At 42.2% G+C, this 22,500-nt stretch overlaps 1 protein-coding gene across 1 annotated transcript in view; it reads left to right on the top strand.

Moving 5' to 3' along the window:
• The first annotated feature begins 14,415 nt into the window (after positions 1-14,415).
• Positions 14,416-22,500, top strand: part of wdr18 (WD repeat domain 18) — a 9,948-nt gene continuing 1,863 nt past the window's right edge. The window contains exons 1-3 of the mRNA XM_076275574.1: positions 14,416-14,645; positions 15,646-15,756; positions 16,986-17,119. Of these exons, the coding sequence (XP_076131689.1) occupies positions 14,436-14,645; positions 15,646-15,756; positions 16,986-17,119 (455 nt within the window). The 5' untranslated portion in view covers positions 14,416-14,435. The remainder of the gene's footprint in view (positions 14,646-15,645; positions 15,757-16,985; positions 17,120-22,500) is intronic.

Raw genomic sequence — 22,500 nt, 5'->3', positions numbered from 1 at the left:
TGAGAAAGGCCAATAACATTGTATGTGACTATACACACCCCCTGGCATCTCATTTTAAACTACTGCCATCTAGGCGTCGTTTCTGTCCACCCGTCCTGACCAAGAACAGATCCAAATTCTCTTTTATACCACAAGCCATAAAAGCTTTAAATCAGTCAAAATAAGCTAGATGTCCAGCTGGCCTGGTCATACCCAAGGGTGTATAGTGTATTGTAGTGTGTGATGTATGTACTTCATGTTATGTCTGTCTGTGTCTGATGTATGGACTTTTTGTTTCTGTCACATGTCTGATGTCCTGTCATGAAGTGCCTTGCGACTGTGCTGCAAACCCAACTGCCCCATGGGGGCAATAAAGTTATCTACTACTACTACTACTACTATTACACACACACACACACAATAAAGTTATCTACTACTACTACTACTACTATTAAACACACACACACACACACACACACACACACAATAAAGTTATCTACTACTACTACTACTACTACTATTACACACACACACACACACACACAATAAAGTTATCTACTACTACTACTACTACTACTATTACACACACACACACACACACACACAATAAAGTTACTACTACTACTACTACTATTACACACACACACACACACACAATAAAGTGATCTACTACTACTACTACTATTACACACACACACACACACACACACACACACAATAAAGTTATCTACTACTACTACTACTACTATTACACACACACACACACACAATAAAGTTATCTACTACTACTACTACTACTATTACACACACACACACACACACAATAAAGTTATCTACTACTACTACTACTACTATTACACACACACACACACAATAAAGTTATCTACTACTACTACTACTACTATTACACACACACACACACACACACACAATAAAGTTATCTACTACTACTACTACTATTACACACACACACACACACAATAAAGTTATCTACTACTACTACTACTACTACTATTACACACACACACACACACACACACACACACACAATAAAGTTATCTACTACTACTACTACTACTATTATACACACACACACACACACAATAAAGTTATCTACTAGTACTACTACAACTACTACACACACACACACACACACAATAAAGTTATCTACTACTACTACTACTGCTACTCACAAACATGTTTTAGTAAAGCATGGTGTTCCATACGGTCTCGTGTGCAAGCTGATTCCTTCAAATGCGTCGCTGACTATCAAAATACTGATGCGCTGTTTGAAGTTGCGCTGTTTGCTGTTACAGTTTTTTACAACTGTTTACACACATTTTCAAAACTCTGTGTCTAAACCCACAACTGCTCACACAAAATGCAAAATGCCTCAAATCTCCAGCAAAATGACACACAACATTCAAAATGTTGCAAACACATCTTTAAACCAAACATTCGCCTCACATTACAAACACTTTTTTCATTATGACATTTTGGACTGTTGCTCAAAACCTAAAGCTCTTCGGTCTTAGGCTTTCTATATGTATTTCCATACAAGAGTGAAAGTTACGGTAGTTGACATGTGTGGTGTTTTGCAAAATGTGTTTTAGTCAATTGAAAACTGAGTTAAACACTGAGAATAAGTGTATGGTTTTGCAGATTTGGTGTGGGGTTATGATGTTTGGAAGACATGTTTAGAAAATTGTGTGACAAGCAAAGATTTAGTGTGTAAGCAGTTGAAAAAAACTGTAAAGGGAATGACAGATGTCATTCTCATTGGTTTAAAGGATGTTACGCCCAAAACACATCCATGACTGATTACAGTTTTTTTTTGCAACTGTTTACACGCGTTTTCAAAACTGTGTCTATTTTGCAAAACTCTACACACAAAACCCACAATTGCTCACACAAAATGCAAAATGCCTCAAATCTCCAGCAAAATGACACACAACATTCAAAACGTCATGAACACATCTCTAAAGGCTAAAGCAAACATTCACCTCACATTATAAACACTTTTGTCATAATATGACATTCACCTCACATTATAAACACTTCTGTCATAATATGACATTCACCTCACATTATAAACACTTTTGTCATAATATGACATTTTGGATCCATCATGTTGCTCAATTTTCCTCAAACCTGCTGAGGTAACAGCGGAATCAAGAAGGAACATGAAGGGAAGGACTCGACTTTTACCAAGAAATGCGGGTAAAGTGTGTGTTCTGTGTTGACGCTAAAGTGTGTGTTTATGCTGAAGTGTGTGTTGACGCTGATTTGGGCGTCTGTTTCCTGTGCGTGAGGAAGTGCAGAGAGCGGAGCCGTGGAGTGAGGAGGATGAAGAGGATGAAGAAAACCCAGATGAAGGCAGATTACTGTAACGCCGACACACGCAGATAAGCCCAGATGAAGGCAGATTACTGTAACGCCGACACCCGCAGATAAGCCCAGATGAAGGCAGACGCAACTGACGTGCGAACAGCCAACCGCAAGTCAACAGGAAGGCACTCTGGTTGCCAAGGTTACTCACAGCACATCATAAATATTTCTGATAGAGTTCTGTGAAGTTGGGGACTTTTGCAGGTCAGGGCCAAGCTTTGCCCCAGACGGCCGACTTGCAGCAGAGAGTCAGGGAGTTTCTGCGTCCATCTCTACACTTGCATTGCACCAGCATGCTCTGTTTCAGCAGCCGTTTTCATTGATAATAATGTCATCAGTAAAATAGTGTATATAATGTAAATAGATGGAGACTTATGGAATACGTGTATGGGATGAGATTTCCATGACATCTATTTGAAGAAAATAGTCACTTTAAATTGTCCTCAATTCTCTGTAATTGCATAAGAGATAATATCATGCCCTCTTCATGTGTACACATTATTACACATGAGGAAGTTATTCACCCTATACTGACTTTAGGATAGTTATTAACCCTATATAGTCAGATAAAGTTATTCACCCTATATTGACTTTAGGATTGTTATTAACCCTATATAGTCAGATAAAGTTATTCACCCTATATTGACTTTAGGATAGTTACTGTATTAACCCTATATAGTCAGATAAAGTTATTCACCCTATTCTGACTTTAATCATGATAGAATGCAATAGTATTCACTTCATGAAGCATTAACAATATTACTTGCACAGTGCACTTACACAGTACATACGCTTAACAGTACATACTAACATACATAGTAACATACATAAGCTTAACCTGCTAACATACACAGTACATGCTAACATACATAGTAACATACATAAGCTTAACCTGCTAACATACACAGTACACGCTAACATACATACATAAGCTTAACCTGCTAACATACACAGTACATGCTAACATACATAGTAACATACATAAGCTTAACCTGCTAACATACACAGTACATGATACATAAGCTTAACCTGCTAACATACACAGTACATGCTAACATACATACATAAGCTTAACCTGCTAACATCAGATTGTTTCAGTGATGTTGATGGATATACTCAGAAGGCTACACACACCTAACCCACAATATGAGCTGGTCTCTCAGAACTTTAAATGACTGAGAGGATGTAAGGTGCTAAGTGATCAAGTTTGAGAGGTTGTAAGGTGCTAAGTGATCAAGTTTGAGGCCGTAAGGCCGTATGAATTGTTAATAATTCCCTTGAGTAGAGTCTGCATAGATGCTGACTCACAGAGAAGCACACAGCGAGTGTGTGAGGGAGTCTTACGGAGACGCACACAGAGAGGGTGTGAGGAGTGAGTCCTCATGCGCTGAGCAGCCCAGTCCACCATGTCACCGTGGGACAGCAGTCCTAAGCCCTCACGAAGCGAGTGCAGCGCAACGCACATCAAAGTGTGTGAGTCTGTGAGGGGAGAGATTGGGATTTAGACAGTGAACTCCATCTCTGAGATAGCAGTGCTATGAAGTACACACACCTAACCAGTGTTGTATAAAGTACTAGAAAGCAATACTTGAGTAAAAGTACAAGTATCGTACTAGAAAAAGACTTTGGTAGAAGTGAAAGTTACCTTTTAGAATATTACTTAAGTAAAAGTCTTAAAGTATCTGATATATACTGTACTTAAGTATCAAAAGTAATTTTTTGATATTGAATGTACTTAAGTATTTGAAGTAAAAGTAAAAAGTAAAAAGCAAGCGGTTTTATTTTGAACTTTTATTGTGAACTTTATTTTGGCTTTCTTATAGTAAAGCATAAAGCATATTCAGGGTTCCCATATCTTCTTAATCTCACTCATCAAATCAAAATCACATTCTTTTGTAGGACTTTTCAGGCACAATTCTCTTAAGTTCAAAGAACAAACAGCATATTTTTAGAGCTGACATCAAAGAAAAAAACAGAAACAAAAGGACTTTGATTTAGCCTACTCCTTTATTACACCCTCTTCCGAGCAAACAAGGCATATAGGTTTATCATGTATGGTAATTGCTCTTTCTTACATTAAATAACTTTAATTTATCATTTCTACTTGTCCCTGTAGTCATGGCCTCCTCATCACTAATTTTGGGCTCATCATTTTCAGTGGTCGACTGGTTGATCTGCTGCTCAGTCTCTCCTGGCCTCTTTCTACCATCCATCCTTCCCTACTGTAGGGCCGGCTCGGCTATCCATATCTGAAAACTTTTGGAAAAGACGGGTTATATGGACCCTACCAACTCTTTTTGGGAGGGGAGAACTCCCTCACATAGGCTACAACCCATGCAGAGGCATTGCATTGGTGTCATGCACATAATGCGGAACGTGTCCTACTTTAAGAAAAGATAGACTAACGTGACAAATGTCAATATTTTTTTCCTCGACTGGCTCAAAAGTGAAGCGGCCCATCGGGAATTCTCCTGATTACCCACCCCGGGCCTGATTCAGTCTTACTCTTGTTAGACTGAAGACAAGTCCTGCCATGCTAAATAGCTTTTCACAGGCCGCTGAGGCAGGTAGCGGAGTGTTCAGCTTAGAAAGCTGCCAATGTACAGAAACATTTCTTGCAAATACGGCCACGGGTGTATGACGTTATCTTCACCACTACCCTGTTCACCGAGTTCACCACTATCGTCGGGGTGGTCGTCTATGATAACGGGAGGTCCTCCAGTAGGTGCTCGTGCAGTGCTTCCATGGCGGTTTCAGTTGTAATTCCTCCTCCTTTAGCAACAAACAAGCGCTCGCACAGCGTGAGGAGCATGCGTAATGCAATCTAGGAGCAGAGATTCGCCAAACCTCCCTTATTGCAGTCGCACACATTTCTTCTAATTTTATGTTTTAGTAACGAGTAACGAAAATGCTTAGTGGAAATATAACGGAGTAAAAGTATAGATTTTATCTAGGAAATGTAGTGGAGTAAAAGTGAAAGTTGACATAAATTTAAATAGCGAAGTAAAGTACAGATACGTGACATTTCTACTTAAGTACAGTAACGAAGTATTTGTACTCCGTTACATTACAACACTGCACCTAACACACTACTGTGTGAACCATCTCTGAGACTGCAGTGCTATGAGGTACACACACCTAACACACTACTGTGTGAACCATCTCTGAGACAGGCTGCAGTTGACCAGCAGTAGAGTCTGGCTACTCTCCACTTGGCTGCATCAGTGACCTTTGCTCCATTCCCATCACGTGACCTTTGCTCCATTCCCATCACGGGAGCCACATCACCAGGAAACTATTCTGCAAACCCCAGATAGCAATGCCCAGTGGGGCAGCTTTTTTTCAGTTTGGGTAAAGGGAAGTTTGGCAGTAACTGAGCTGGGCGTTGACTGTCCTGTCCCTGATGTACCAAATTTGGCCAACAGATGGCGCTAAAGGCCTGTTGAGCCGAGCTCACAGCACTCTTTCCCCTCTCTGCTGTCATGGGTTCTGATGGAGTGATAACTAGGGGATAATTATGCCCATTTTCCTTTTACATTTGCATGGCCAGGCACTTCAGCTACCGCGCCTGACACTCAGTCACATGACAAACAAGTCCAAATATGATAAACAAATCCAATGGGAGGAGATGGTTCCAATGGGGGTTTCAATGGGAGGAGATGGTTCCAGTGGGAGGAGATGGTTCCAATGGGAGGAAATGGTTGCAGTGGGGGTTCCAATGGGGGTTCCAATGGGAGGAGATGGTTCCAATGGTGGTTCCAATGGGAGGAAATGGTTCCAGTGGGGGTTCCAATGGGGGTTCCAATGGGAGAAGATGGTTCAGATGGGGGGAGATGGTTCTCTGGGCTTCTGATTCTGTCTTTCCTGTATTCCTTCAAGTCTGGCCTCCAACAGCCTGATTTGGAGAAGTGTTCATTTCTCTCAGCCAATCAGAGTGGCAGGACCAGCATGTGTTCATTCCTCTCAGCCAATCAGAGTGGCAGAAACAGCATGTGTTCATTCCTCTCAGCCAATCAGAGTGGCAGGACCAGCATGTGCTCATTCCTGTCAGCTAATCAGAGTGGCAGGACCAGCATGTAAATCTCTTGTTTTTATGTTGTTACAGGAAGTCCTGCAGTGTAAATGGAGAAAATGAGTGTAGATGCAGCAACTCAAGCCAATGACAGGATATGACACAATCCATCAGCATGTAGGGCCATTCTATTTAGAACATTTAGCATAAGGGCCATAAACCATGTGAAGTATCAGAGGGCACCGTGCCAGGCACTGTAGCACACACACACACACACACACACACACACACACACACACAGGCCCCCTCGCATTGCCTCTCCATCCACACAGTACACACACACACACACACACACAAACACACACACACACACACTTACACACACGCACACACACACACACACACACACACACACACACACACACACACACACACACACACACTTACACACACACACACACACACACACAGGACCCCTTGCATTGCCTCTCCATCCACACAGTACACACACACACACACACACACTTCCAGGAATGTCGCCTGGAAGTGCTAAGGGCAAGGTTACCATCACAGGGTACAAACAAAATAGCAGCGCAAGTCATGACCTACCATATTAAAACATGACAATATTAAAACATGACGATATTAAAGTTTAAGTTCAGTGTAAATTGACCCATAGTCTTGTTGTTGAAGCTCATCACCTGCAGCCCATAGGAAAAAGAATGAGACAATTTGGGACAACATAGGCCAAGTTATGGACAGGCAGCTTAAAGCAGTGCAGGTCACTGATTGGACCCCAGAGTGCAGGTCACTGATTGGACCCCAGAGTGCAGGTCACTGACACACGACACCCCCCACATACCGCACACGACACCCCCCACATACCCCCGACAGGCATGACACCCCCCACATACCGCACACAACACCCCCCACATACCGCACACAACACCCCCCACATACCGCACACAACACCCCCCACATACCCCCCACAGGCACGACACCCCCCACATACCGCACACAACACCCCCCACATACCGCACACAACACCCCCCACATACCGCACACAACACCCCCCACATACCGCACACAACACCCCCCACATACCCCCCACAGGCACGACACCCTCCACATACCGCACACAACACCCCCCACATACCCCCCACATACCGCACACAACACCCCCCACAAACCGCACACAACACCCCCCACATACCGCACACAACACCCCCCACATACCGCACACGACACCCCCCACATACCCTCCACACACCCCCCACATACCGCTTTGATGATATAATTTTCATTACACAGGTGCGCGGAACACAGACGCAGGACTATACCAGGCCTATGGGACACCAGGACTATACCAGGCCTATGGGACACCAGGACTATACCAGGCCTATGGGACACCAGGACTATACCAGCCAGGCCTATGGGACACCAGGACTATACCAGCCAGGCCTATGGGACACCAGGGCTATACCAACCAGGCCTATGGGACACCAGGACTATACCAGGCCTATGAGTCAGCAGGAGGAGTTGCATGTTGTGCAGAGAGCGAGACTTGAGTTGCCAAAATGCATTTCAACAGCCACAAACACGCTAACAATGTGCTGACAGCACACAGCCACTGACACAGAAGAGGAGGTTTGCTCTACCGGAGAGGTCAACATCACATTCAGTTCTCACATACAGAAACACAGCACACACACAGACACACACACACACAGACACACACACAGCACACACACAGACGCACACGCACACACAGACACACACACAGCACACACACAGACGCACACACACACACAGACACACACACAGCACACACACAGACGCACACACACACACACACACACACACACACAGCGCTGAAGAGGAAGTTTGCTCTACCGGAGAGGTCAACAGCACATTCAGTTCTCACACACAGACACAAATATTTAAATGCTTTACTCTTCAGTTTACGCCTCCTGTTTACAAGGAGCCAAGTGAACTAATGAAGTGGGTTGTGTACGTGTGGGATGCCGGTAGAAATGAAACAGGAAGAAGTATTGATGACCTACTTTCAGAGCTACATAGTGTTGTTCATGTTGTGGTGTTAATGTGATTCCAGTTATGTCAGGTCATATCGTCATGTTTTAATATCTTCATGTTTTAATATCATTTTACAGTAATATTGTCAATTTAATTTATTGTGCTTATAGAGCGCCAAAACATTACACATGTATCATGGCGCTTTACAGAATGTAGGCAATCAGAGAAACAGGAAAGAAAAGAAGAAAAGAAAAGAAAGAGAGAGGCCCATGGGTAACAGGGGCGAGGAAAAACTCCCTAGAATTGGAGATACATATAGGAAGAAACCTCGGGCAGATCGATCCACGACTCAAGGGCCTGACCCATCTGCCTAGGGTCAGTACATGACAGTAAGGTCTGTATACATGACAAATGCATATGATAGTCAGGTGTAGAGAATAAGACATGATGTTAAAAAGCACTTGAGCTGAAAGTTACAAGAGGTGGGGTGATTACGTATCTGGTTTGATAATTCATTAATCCTGATTTAGTGACAGAAAGTTCAAAAAGTCCAGCGTTGGATTTGTCCAGGGGAAGGGAGTTGTCAAGGGGCATGTGGTGGGTCGGCAGACAAGCCAGGAATCCGGGCAGAATTGTCATAGGCAGGTGGTGGGTCGCTAGGCTGTACGGGCCAGGAATCCAGATAGGGGGACAATAGGGCAGTCGAGGATGGGACTTCAAGTGAGATGGGTGAGAGGAGGGCCAACACACGGATGGTTGATGACTGGTGATGATATACCTCACAAGTGAGGTACAGTAAGGGGGAAAAAAAGAGAGATGTAGAGCGGGTTAGTATTACTGAAAATCAAAATGGTTAATGTCAATAGTAAATAGTGGTACTATATATTGTTACAGTGTATCATAATGAGAATAGGCAAGAGAGGGAGAGTTGAGAGAGAGAGAAGGGGAGAGAGGAGAGGGGGGGGGTTGTACAGCGTGACACATGAAAAGTCCATGTCATGTTTTAGTATCATTTTAATATCGTCATGTTTTAATATCATTTTAATATGGTCATGTTTCTAGAGTACACAATACTATCCCTTTAAAGCAACACCAAAGAGTTTTTTATACCTTAAAATAATGTTTCCAAAATCGTTTCATTGGTTCATCAACTCGTAACAGGGTGAACGGCAATTCTGCATTCGCTTCGCGGCCCTATATCGGCTATAACCGCACTATAAGTTTGCCAGATCGGGTAGCGGATCTGTAGTTCGATGGAATGAGACATAAGAAACTACAAATTTGACTTGCATCTGATGTCGCAATACATCGTACTTTTATAAATCATGCAAAATATTCTTCCTTGTCTGTGGACATCGTTATTTGCAAAGCCGGTGCTGGATAAACAAATAGCGTGCGTGCGACAGAGGGAAAGTTCTTTGGTGATTTTAGATCCTTCATGTTCCTGGCACTGCGTGTTTCCTATAGTCCCACAGAACTAATTAGTGGCCATGACTAGTAGTCTAAATGTATCTTCTTGGCTACTGAAACATCCTCCTCCCGGCTGGTCATTGAGCTCCACTAGCTGCCGCCTGCATCAAACCCATCTCACTGATGCTTCACAATCCATAGGAATTAAATATCCATGTTGTTTTATCCAATATTAGTTGTGCAGATGTATAGTCCATCTTATACACATCCATGAAGCCAACAAAGAAAATGCAAAAATAGAGACTTTTGTGTAATTATTCCATTTTGTAGTCATTCTGCATAGTCTGTCTGCCTCTTCACCCCCTCCATGTTTGGATACTGTCTGTCCACTAGCCACTTTTTACCACTGTCTTCTGCCTCACTGTTTGCGTGCTATATTAGCACATTAGTACATATGCATAACCCCTCCTTCCATGCCACAGCTGAACTGTGGCCACACTTATACCTTTCTTAAAATAGTTATATATATGTAGATATATAGACTTTATTCTTGCACGATTGCACTGTTGGACTTACTCATTTGCACTATCATGACCACTATCACCACTGCACTATCACCATGACACTCACTCACACAGAGCACCTTACATTACCTCACTATGCACAGAGAATCACAGGCTCAGTCCCTACCTCAGTCATTGCAAGCGCCTCTAGATTGATTAATCACCACTATGTGGATACTGTTTTTAGAATTGATTTAGATTAAGTGTTAGTTAGTATAATTTGTATTTTAGTATATTTAGTATATTCTTTATCTTCTACTGTCCTTATTGCTTAGTTGGGTTTTTATATTATATACTTTTAATTACTTTTTCTGCTGTAGTGAATGTGTGTGTGTTGTCTGTATGCTACTGAGACCTTGAATTTCCCCTGGGGATCAATAAAGTATCTATCTATCTATCTATCTATCTATCTATCTATATATCTTCTATATCAGAACCTGACATACAATCCAAATAGTCTACAAGAAACCTCAGAAATGCATACTTTTATTGTCAGTATGCATCTTGGGTAACCAGAAGTCCTATGGGGAGTTTCCATAGGGCATTACAAAACGCATGAGCATACCTTGGCAAATAATGGTCTAAAGTACTAATTTTTCATTCTATATTGATCAACTTTTGCACACAGCTTCACAAGTAAGGGCTCAGTTGTGTTTCTAGAATCATATCAAGTGATCAAGGGCTGAAATGTGGTCAGTTCAGAGATGCTTGTTATCCGGCAGAAAGATAAAACAATATTCTAGCTCTGTAACTCTGTGCCGTGCTTCCTAAGAAACTACAGGATCTTAGCTTTCTAAAGATGTCCAGCATTTGATGGTAGGCCAAAAGAACACTCTGCCCTCTCACTGTAAAAAATACAACTTGCCTTTAGTACTGCCAAATAACTTTTCTGACTAAACAGAACTCAAATAATCAAATAGTGTAGTAAAACTCATTATAACAAGTTTTCACAACTAATTTGGGAATTTCACCTAACAAACTTAAGAAACTGAGTTGACTCAACTTGTATAATTAAGTATCTATAAGAGAGAAGTTTCCCAAAGTTCACTGAACTTTTTAGTCAAGTTGGCGCAAGCGCATTGTTTCCTAACGTATCAAGGCGACCTGTGGGCTGCGGCTTGAATTTGTCAGGAGGACAGAAGCGAGACACCTTCCCTACCTATATGCGGCATGGAGCAAATGACAACAGAATTGTCAAAGGTAAGTAAGGCATTTAGTTTTATCCAATATCCAATTGTTGATCTGACTGCCCACATTCCGTTAGCAGCTATCACTAGCTAACGTTAGTGATGTCTAGTTATAACTGTGAATGGTAGAAGCTTGCAATGTTCTGGGAAGACATAACCGATAATGCTGAACAAGGATGTTCCTAAAACATTCACTTTCAGGACACCTTTGTGTAAAATGGATGTCAGCAAGGAACATTCTTGGAAATAGTGTGGTGTTGTTGAAATAGTAGCTATTAGGCTAAGCTAGCCTGCTAGCTAATCTTAGTGGCTAAATTCCACAACTAGTGATAGCCATACAGCTCTGCTGCTACAGCTCAATTATCAAGGCAATGCAATAGTATAACTGTCTGGTTAGCTATTTCCCTGTTTTGCTGAAAACATGTATGTTCCTAAAATATTAACCTTTATAGAAAGACCTTTTTATTGGATGCCAGCGAGGGTAGCTATCTCACTGTGCAGTAAGCTAAACCCCTGATTAAACCTCACTCCCGCCCAAAGTTTTTAGCAATGTCTTGCAACTGCTGCTACTCGATCTGCAGAAGCGCTGCATATAGGTTGAAAAAAATTAAATGGCAATGTAATTTTTAATGCAACATATGTCAATAGAATGCAGGCACATAAAACAGTGGCAACCCCACATTCGCCGATCGCGCTCCCTTAACAAATGCTTGATCAGAGCCAACAAATGGACAAGTTATAGCTTCATCACTACGTAAATGTCCTCCAAGATGTTTAAAAAAGTCCACTGCACTACAAACATATATAAAAAATAATAATTTTCTACTCTTGTTGTTGCAGACTCTTCTGTTGCTATGCAATGTAAGGAGTGTCCATTTTCTCACCCGGAGAGACCCTCCTGACCCATTACAGGCTTCATCAGTCACCAGGGAAAAAGCTGGCTCTGCCTCCACCCCCAGTGCATGTGCATCTTTAAGACTTTAGGTAAGCTTACATTAAAATTTAATTTGGCACGGTACCATGCAAAAGACAAATCACCTCAGGTCGAAACTACATTCAGTTGTCAATAGTGTACATTCCAATGTGATTGCAGTGCAGTGAACTTTTTTTAAACATCTTGGAGGACATTTACGTCGTGGTGAAGCTATAACTTGTCTATTTGTAGGCTGCGACCATAGCATTGGCAATGTACAAAACTTTGCGACACACAAAAGTAGGAAGCACAAACACTTCATAATTAGGGAACTCGGAAATGCAGTAGGTGCACCAGTTAATGATGAACTCAACGTGTTTTAAAATGTATGCAAATGATCGCATATTTAATTAGATACTGCCTAATTTGCATATAAATTAAACACTAAATTACAGAAAACTTGTAATACTTTTTTTTCTCATATTAATGTAAGTAATACATTAATATGAGTATAAGTAATACAACTGGGAAAGTTTCATAGTGATATCTGCTAGTTAAAAATGTTACCCTATTCACCTGTAGTGTCTAGCCTTAAGTAAAAAAAGAATTAAGAAGACATCTGAGCTGCACCGGCGTTCCTCTCCTTCTCTTTACATTTTCTGTCCTGGCCTGGTTGCACCAGATGGTCGCTAAAAGGCACACGTGCGGAGAACTTTTAATTTATTTTTTGCAAATTTAGTGATGTAGTTCTGTGCTTTTCCACCAAGGATGCAGATGCTGAGGAGGACTAGAGGCATGAAAATTGGAATCTTGACCGTCATTGAAGACGACCACGCCATGAAAGCACCGGACACTGTCACCAATATCGCCTTCGTCCTGGAAGAGACTGTTCTACAGGACATCAAGGATCTTCCATCTGCACTGGCCTACCTATGCGGACTCCTGCATGACATGGGGGGCCAATACTTATGACCCCTGTATTTTAAGGAAGAACATTTATTTATTTATGATACATTATTCATTCACAAAGACAATTGGTGTTCTTATATGTTGGATATTCCCTCATTGTTTAACTTAAGGCATTAAGATCAATTTCCAAAAGATGATTTAATATTCTTCTTTTTAGTCAGCGTTTGCAGAGGTGCCAATAATTCTGGAGGGTACTGTAGGTCAGGGGTGTTCACACTGGCTAAAAATAAAAACATTGTTTGATCTATTTGGATTTTTGAGTTGTTATTTAGACTTGTTTTTGGTTAGAGTCAATGTATTAGTTGGCATTAATATATATTTTCAAGTTGGGAGCATTTGTTGATTCAACTTGATTATTTAAGTTCTTTACTGTCAAGTAGAACTTACTCAAAAAAGCTAGTGAAATGTGTTGACTTGTTTTTTTAAGTTGGAAGAACTTTTGATTCAACTTGAATTTTTTATTTGCCAACCTAATGTAAGTCCACCTTACTCACAATACTAAGTTGGCATTACTAGATATTTCAAGTTGGGAGCATTTGTTGATTTAACTTGATTATTTGAGTTCTTCACTGTCAAGTTGAAATTACTCAAAAAAGCTAGTGAAATGTGTTGACTTGTTTTTTTAAGTAAACGCAGAGAGTTTTTTTTTACAGTGCTGGTTGTTATTCACAAGACTACTTTTAAAGTAAATTTCCAAGCCTGTACTTTGTTACTTTTACTTGAGTAAGTTAAATCAGTACTTCTCCTTTTACCAGAGTATTTTAACACAAGTCTTTGTATTTCTTCTTGAGTATGGGAAGTGAGTACTTTTGCCATCTCTGGTAATTTCACAAAGCTTTAGAGAAAAGGTTTTAAGAGTCCTACAATAACCTACAACTCCCATAGTCCACCACTGTCAGGGCTGCTGACGTATATAGTCCTCGACGTTGCAGCGCATCAACGTTCGAAAGTAATCGCCGCGCGCGCTTTGTTCAAGCAAGATGTCGGCGCCCATGGAGGTAGTGGTTTCTGCCGATTCAAGTGGCCAGTTATGGAATTGTGCAGTCTTCGATCTTCATTCAGGGACCAATCTTTTGTCCTATCGAGGTGGAAACAGTTCGTCTAGGTCCCTTACTGTCCTCAATGGCGAATACATTCTTGGAGCACAGCTGGGAAAGAACTTCATCAACGTATGGGAAGTCCAGAGGAAGGTACGGCAACGGTGCTTCTCTCAGAAACATAGCTGAGATAGATATACTCAAGATGTATACTAACACGCACCACTTTCTGATAGTGTTGTTGCACTTAAATCTCAGTCAGTTTGAGTAAATTTCCGTAGGTCACACTCACACAATAATATCCATATTGCATGTGCGTGTGCGCGTGCATGTGCATGTGTATGTGAGTATGTGTGTGCATGTGTGTGTGAAAAGTAGGCCTACTGTCAGTGTCAGTGTCATGATTGAAAACCGTGATCTAACCGTCTGTTTGGTTCTTGTGGATTTTTTATTTTTATTTACAGTATCAAATTGTCAAGTTTGGCAGTAATGTGTCTGTTGTTGTTGTTGTTGTTAATGTTTTTGTTGTTGTGGTTATTCTTTCACACAAGCTTACGTCACAGACTACTAGCAGGAGCAAGCAATATCGGATTTTTGGTTGATTTGACCATCAGTTAACTTCAGAACAAGCACTTTACTTTGGATAGACAATAGCAATACATCATAGGAGTGATTAACATACAAAATCTAGTCTGGAGTAAGTCAACATTGGTGACCAAATGTATAGCTAAGGAGCCAGAAGTGAAAAGACATGGATAGCTATAAAAACAGTGTTTTCATTGCACCTTACCATGTGATCTCAATGGCGATGCAGCGTTTGTTTGCACCTCCAACAGCATGGCGTACCTGGTTACTGCCCAAAGCGCCTCAAACTCCTACAAATGCCCGTAGGTTTGTGTGAATGAATAGTTATGGTGGTGATCAGATGAATAAAGTTGGACTGGCGTTGATGTCTGTGTGCTGCACAACATGTGACTCTATCCAGACTCTGACATGTGACTCTATCCAGACTCTCTTACATGTGCATGCCATGTCTTTCAAGGACAGTAACTTCATTTGTGTGTGTAAATAACTTAAATTGTGTGTGTGTGTGTGTGTGTGTGTGTGTGTAAGTAACTTAATTTGTGTGTGTTATGTCTGTTCTGCTTCCCAGGACCAGCTCCAGCAGAAGATCGTGTGCCCTGGCATCGTGACCTGTCTCACAGCCTCACCTGACGGACTCTATGTGCTGGCGGGGATCGCTGACGCCATTTACCTGTGGGAGGTGAGCTATGATACTTCACATCCCACAGGTAAATGTATCATGCATTTACTTGTGGGAGGTGACAGGTCAGACATTTACCTGTGGGATGTGGGGTATCATGCATTTACCTGTGGGATTTGAGAGGTCAGACATGTACCTTACGTTAGAAGGGCATAATTGAAGGATTCAGTGTAGACAGACATACAAGACAGTTGCTCGCTTAGATCCTATTAGGACATGGTGTTAGGCTAGAATAAACTGACCATTGTTACACACACATTGCAGAGAATATTGACTTATACCAAAGCCTAAAAATATCATATGAACATGGATTATTTCCTTTTATTGACCCTGATAATGAGATAATATTTGACAGTTCTCGAGACATGAATGAATTCTTATTGAAATACGACATGTGAACAAAACAGGCATCAACTTTTTGTTAAAGGTGCTCTAAGCGATGCTGGGTAACGTCACTTCTGTTGACTTTCAAACAAAACAGAGAGCTAGCTCGCTACTTCCTTCCCCCCCCTCCCATGCTGCTCCCGTGCAATTGAAACTCTCCTAAACGCGCATCTCGTCTGTGATTTGCTGGAACAGTTTGTTATGTTTTTATGGGCTAGGTTTGCCCAGGTTGTTTTTGTTGCCGTTCTTGGAGCCTGGGCTGTCCACAGAGTTCACGCTTTTTTACAGTGTATTCAGGACACAGACAGCTAGCGGTTGGCTAGGTGATGTTTGCAGTGAGTGACATAAAATGTTTTAGCCTTAAAAACGTGTGGCATCGCTTATAGCACCTTTAAAGGTGTAGTGGTAGTTCATGATAATTCCAGCATAAAAAGATTGTGTCTTGGTCTATCTAGTCATTCTTTGTCGCTAATAAATTTCTATGAACTTGTTTTAAATCAAAAGTTGACAGACGTGCAGGAATTGGAGGGAATTATGCACTGACCTGGGCAGTTTGGCCCAGTGATGGCTCATTCCTACTGGGCAGTTTGGCCCAGTGATGCTCATTCCTACTGGGCAGTTTGGCCCACATTTAAATTGCTAAGGGATTGAAATTGTACAAGAACTATCTGGTATTTTATTACAACTATGTGAACTTGTACAGTTAGTTAATGTATCTTTCAAAATAATAGAGCCACAAGACGTTTACAGTCGGTGTAAAATGTAAGTGCTTCTAATTGGAATCTACCGTAGGTTGCCCTGGTAACACAACTTGAGTTTCATTCTGCGCTTGGTGGTGTCTGCAGGTTTCCACGGGCAACCTGTTGGCCATTCTGAACCGCCACTACCAGGACCTGACCTGCCTCCGCTTCACCGATGACAGCAGTCACTTCATCTCTGGAGCCAAGGACAACCTGGCGCTCATCTGGAGTCTGGTCAGGTAGGAGCTCACCAGAGGTCATCATGGGTCACCAGAGGTTATCATAGGTCAGCAGAGGTCATCATAGGTCAGCAGAGGTCACCAGAGGTTATCATAGGTCAGCAGAGGTCACCAGACATCATCATAGCTCAGCAGAGGTCATCATAGGTCAGCAGAGGTCATCATAGGTTATCAGATGTCAATTTCAATTAATCAATTAATTTATTGTTTAAAGTGCAGTATCACCAGCAACAGGATGTAGTGACCTGTTCTGACCCAGGAGGGCAGGCGTCAGGCAGGAAGGTTCCCTCTTCTGGAGTTGGACTCTGCTCAAGGTTTCTCTCTGGAACACGAGAGCTGGTTTCTCTTTCTCTTTCTTTGCCACCATCACTGTGGATCTCTTGGGCTCTGTAGAGTAGAGGGGCCTGAATCCAACCTCTGTGTATAGCAAACAAAACTGAGTTATACCGAGAGATTCACTTAACCCCGCCCTGGTGGGGGGAGGGACTCACTAGACCCCACCCCGGTTTAAGTTGTTAAGACACCATCACACCATCTGAGTGCATTGGGCAAAACTCAATATGGAATCACTGCTGGAAGCATCCTGACGTCAGAGTGGACAAATGGATGTGTCGGCCCTCTTTCACAAGTCATATTCACGGTCATTCTGTGCATTCGGCTTTCAGAGATGTTGCCTTTAACAGTAGAGAGAGAAAGAGACATTGGCCCATCATTTATGAAACAAACGTACGACGTAGGACAGGCATACGCTCTATTCTGTCGTCTTCTTATGCCATAGCCTGTGTGTGTGTGTGTGTGTGTGTGTGTGTGTGTGTGTGTGTGTGTGTGTGTGTGTGTGTGTGTGTGTGTGTGTGTGTGTGTGTGTGTGTGTGTGTAGTGTGTAGTGTGTAGTGTGTAGTGTGTAGTGTGTAGTGTGTGTGTGTGCGTGCGTGCATGCGTGCGTGTGTGTTAGGGCTGGGCGATATGGACCAAAACTGATATCCCGATATTTTGGGGCTGATTGGCGATATACGATATCGATACGATATTGATATTTCAAACAGAATTTCACTCAACACAACAATTATGTCAACACAGCCAGTTTTAATTATATTAATTTCAGACTGCTCTAACAGAGCTGTGCAAAAAAGTGTAAACAATAACATAGGCCTACAATAGGCATAGGCTACAGTTGCTCTGATAAAGCAAATAACAAAAGACCAAAAGTTGACCCTGACTGACAACGCAGGCCTACATTCTACTGCACAATGCAATAGGCTAATTTGGGCACAACAATATTGAAAAAACCTGCAGTTTTGTCACACAATGCATGCTTTTTTACCTGTAAGGGTTTGATAGGGCCTAGATGACAAGCAAATGTAGACTATGATGGCCTAGACATGTTGCTATCAACAACAAAAAAAGTTTTAAAACATTAGGCTACTTAAACAACGTAACTGACTCACTCATCAAGAGTGTGATAGACGCTACCGTCATTTTGTATGCGTGCATTTTTGCATGTTCCGGTTCGTAAGAAAAATCCCTATGCACGATTGAATGGGGTTTCAGGAATCATAAAAAATGATTCCTCTTAATAAAATCAGCGTTTAGGTTGTCTCCCTGAGGACTTTAGATCTGCTACTGTCGCTAAACGCAAGCATTCCTCAGTGTATTTAAATTAGCTAGGCTATGTACCAAAAATGACATTTTACCGTGAGTCGAAGAGCTGTAGCTGCTAAACAGTGTTGTAACTTAAATCTGCGTGTACAAAACCGCTTGGAGCTCCAGTGGAATTTTGATTTCACAACAAGAATTCTCGGTCTAGCCCAGGGGTGGGCAACTAATTTCCCCAAGGGGCCACATGACAAACTGGGACTGTTGAGGAGGGCCGGATCCAAAATACCGAACTCAAGTCTGAACTCAATTCTGTTCAATTCTATTCTGTTCTTATAACATTAAGTAAATCATATGGTTTTGTTTACTAGTCGTAAGAACAGATGAAAATGTGAGGGAGACAAAGGAAAAACAGCAATATTTAATCTATGTCCAGTATTTAATCCTCATTCTCGAAAATGATTTTTTGACATTGACATTTTTTTTCAGTTTTCAAAGACTGATATAAAAAAGTACTACAATATCTATATAATTAGGCTAGGTCATGAAAATGTGAAGGAGTCAGTACAACCGATAGGCCTGTGCCACCATTTCATCAACACAGCAATATTTCATCATTAAATCATTACCATCATTAAATTAACTCTATGCAGAATTAGACTACGAAAATGTGGAGCAGACAATAGTAGGCTGTCATTAGTTAATCAACATGCACAAAGACAACTATTTTAAAAATGTAGGCTATGTTTTTGCTTTAACTTTATGCACATAACTGTGATTGGTCAACTCGCTCTGTGTGTTGAGCCGGCTGCTTCAAGCAACCTGTGGGTAGGCCTAGTAGCATCATAGTTCGCTAACATAAGCTTTGCAAATAAACTCAGACATATTTTGGTTACAATTACGGGGTTATCCGATTGTAAACTGTCTATCTGCCAGTAACGTTTTGAAATGAACACTTCGTATCGCCAACGAGCAGGAGTTCGTTCTAACAACCTTTTCGGTGGTGAGCGACGCAGAGACACAAAACTTTGAAAGGTTTACGCCGACGTAAAGGCAACTGCATTGTGTCGACGCAGAAGCATAAATTCACCAGCACATCAGTGAGGGTGTTTACGTCGTATGCATCCACGCACAAATGTATGGGCGTACAAATAGCAGTCGCTTTCAAAATAAAAACAACGATATTGATTTGCATGCATTATCTCTATGCTAGGCTCTGTTGTTCTTTCATGGACCTTACGCGGGCCGGTCAGGGAAAGCCCACGGGCCGGATGTGGCCCGCGGGCCGTATGTTGCCCATGTATGGTCTAGCCGTTGATGTGCCGACGGAATAGGCATCAGCACCAACCTCTGATCAAGGTAAACAAAATCTGACTCGGTGTCCGTCATGTTTGAAAGTTTGTAGTGCTGCGAGGGAGAACGTGCACACGCAAGGGGCGCAGTTGAGCAGAGCTGCGGCTATCTGAATGGTCTGAACACAGAAGAGCAAGTGGCTTTGATAAAATGGCCCATTATTTGACATAATACCGGTATTACGATATTGTCTCAACTACATATCGTTTTCAAAAATATATCGGTCGTAGTCGTAATACCGATATATCGCCCAGCCCTAGTGTGTGTGTGAGAGAGAGTCTTCTTACACCATAGTCTCTAAGCTCTTTCAGACATACGTGTAAGACCGGAGGTTCTGCCGATGTTAAACGGTGGGGCCGTATATCTGAACGACATAACCGGTCATGTGGAAGTCCGAATTCACCCGGTGTTTATACTACTCCCCCCCCTAGTATTTCCTCCGGACATTATGTAAATGTGCTGTGTCTGAACGAGGAGTAGAACATGCGGTTAAGATCACACCTAGTGAGAGGGCGTGTTGGTGACGTTTCTTTCGTGCGTCCATGTGGTTAGATCTGACTTAAATGCCAGTGTTATGATGGAGTGGCATAGTGCTGTCCAGAAAATCTCCGACCTGGAAAGATGAAGACATCACGGAGCTACTGTCCATGAGGGCATACAACATTTTGATAGAACACATGAAGGGAACGGCAAGAGACGTTGTAGCCTACAACTGCATGGCAAGGCCAAACGAATTCAAAAGACTGAATCACCAAGCAGAAGGCGCTGAAAAGGCAGTAGCCTACAGCGACGTCGTTGAAGACAATAACAGGAGTATTTAATAAATTGTTAGCCAACACGGTTTTCTGTTCATTGATACCTCGCTGAGCTTGCTGATATTTGTTGAGCATATATGCCTAGAGAAAATGAAAACGAAGAAAAGCCAACTTTGTTACAAGCTCACGTAAAAGCAATAGACACATGGGGAGAGGATGCTTTTGGAAAAAATAAACCATGAAAAAACGAACAACTTCACTGTTATGTTAGTATTTTGTTTATTGCTTAAAAATGTTGTATGATGGCCTTGCAGTCTTGAGTTAGCCTACTGAATTGGCTGGTAGCCTACCATAAAGTTTGTGCATGCTCTCTCTCCAACGCAAACCAGATGTGGGGTTCTATAGCCAAGTAATTCTGGTACATATAACGTTGAAAACAGATAAATGTATTTATTCGAAGCACAAAAACAAATATAGCTGCAAGCAGCAATGAGGGGGCCATGCAGGCAGTTCAGCAGGCCAGAATTGCCATGTAGCTATGCGATTGCTTCAGACATAGAGCATCAAGCAGGCACAGCAAGTTCCATGCCAAACAATCCAAGATTGGCTGAGTTACGAGGTCAAGTTTCACATCAAAACATAACTGATTTTGTGGAGCTGAACCAGGGCTGAGTGTCGCCGCCCCCTCCCCCAGCCAGCCCACCACCGCAATCGCCCCACCCCGCCACACCTTGCGCACAGGCATTAGAATTAACTGGATGGAACTTGTTGTCATCAGTTTCACATCAAAAATAACCTCGGCTTGACCTCGGCTTGGCCCAAGGATTCCAATGATACCTCATTTTGACATTCGGGTCAACGAGTCAAAACTTACGTCCGTGAACACACGTCCAACTTTGGTGGCGCTAGAACGTTTGAAGAGCCGGCATGAAACTTGGTGAAATTAATTATTGGGCTGTCCCCAATGAGTGTGCCAAATTGTATAACTTTTTACCAGACGGTTCTATGGGCTGCCATTGACTTCCATTGCAGAATAATGCACATCAGCAACTACTGGCCAAAATGCATTTTTGTCAATTACAGAGCCTCCTAGAGGTCAAAGGTCACCAAATTTCTTGAGCGTCCTCCCGATGGGGTCTGAGGTATATGTACTAAGTTTGGTTTTGATACATGAAAGTGTTGCTGAGATATGAGCTCACTTCCTGTTTGGCGGCTTCGCCGCAAATTTCGATTAGCTGTTACAGGCGAATGCTTCCGTCAATTGTTCCAGAAAGAAATGCACTGATCAGGCATGGCCTGAAGATGGTCTCTGCCAATTTTGGTGAGGATCCGCTGAAATTTGTGACCTGCGAAAACTTGTACGTGTTTTTGATTAAATCCAATATGGCGGCCGAATCAATAACGATGACATCACAAGTTGGCTTGGGTCGGACTAAGGACCTCCAACAGTATTACCAGACACCACTAGTGCGTTTTAATTCTAAGCACAATTGCAGCTACAGGCCAAAAGGCATGTTTCTTAATTACAGCGCCCCCTAGAGGTCAAAGGTCACCAGATTTCTTGAGCGTCCCCCCGATTGGGTCCTGAGTCCATGCAACAAGATTGGCTTTGATACATGCAAGGGTTGCTGAGATATGAGCTCACTTCCTGTTTGGCGGCTTCGCCGCAAATTTCGATTG

The sequence above is a fragment of the Alosa pseudoharengus genome, unplaced genomic scaffold (assembly GCF_046254945.1).
Source record: "Alosa pseudoharengus isolate Yale_2024_CS ecotype anadromous, Long Island Sound unplaced genomic scaffold, YU_APseudo_1.1 YU_APseudo_1.1_scf_11, whole genome shotgun sequence".
In the NCBI taxonomy this organism is placed as follows: domain Eukaryota; kingdom Metazoa; phylum Chordata; class Actinopteri; order Clupeiformes; family Clupeidae; genus Alosa; species Alosa pseudoharengus.
Note: the sequence above shows the minus strand (reverse complement) of the source record. Positions and strands in the feature narration are given on the sequence as shown.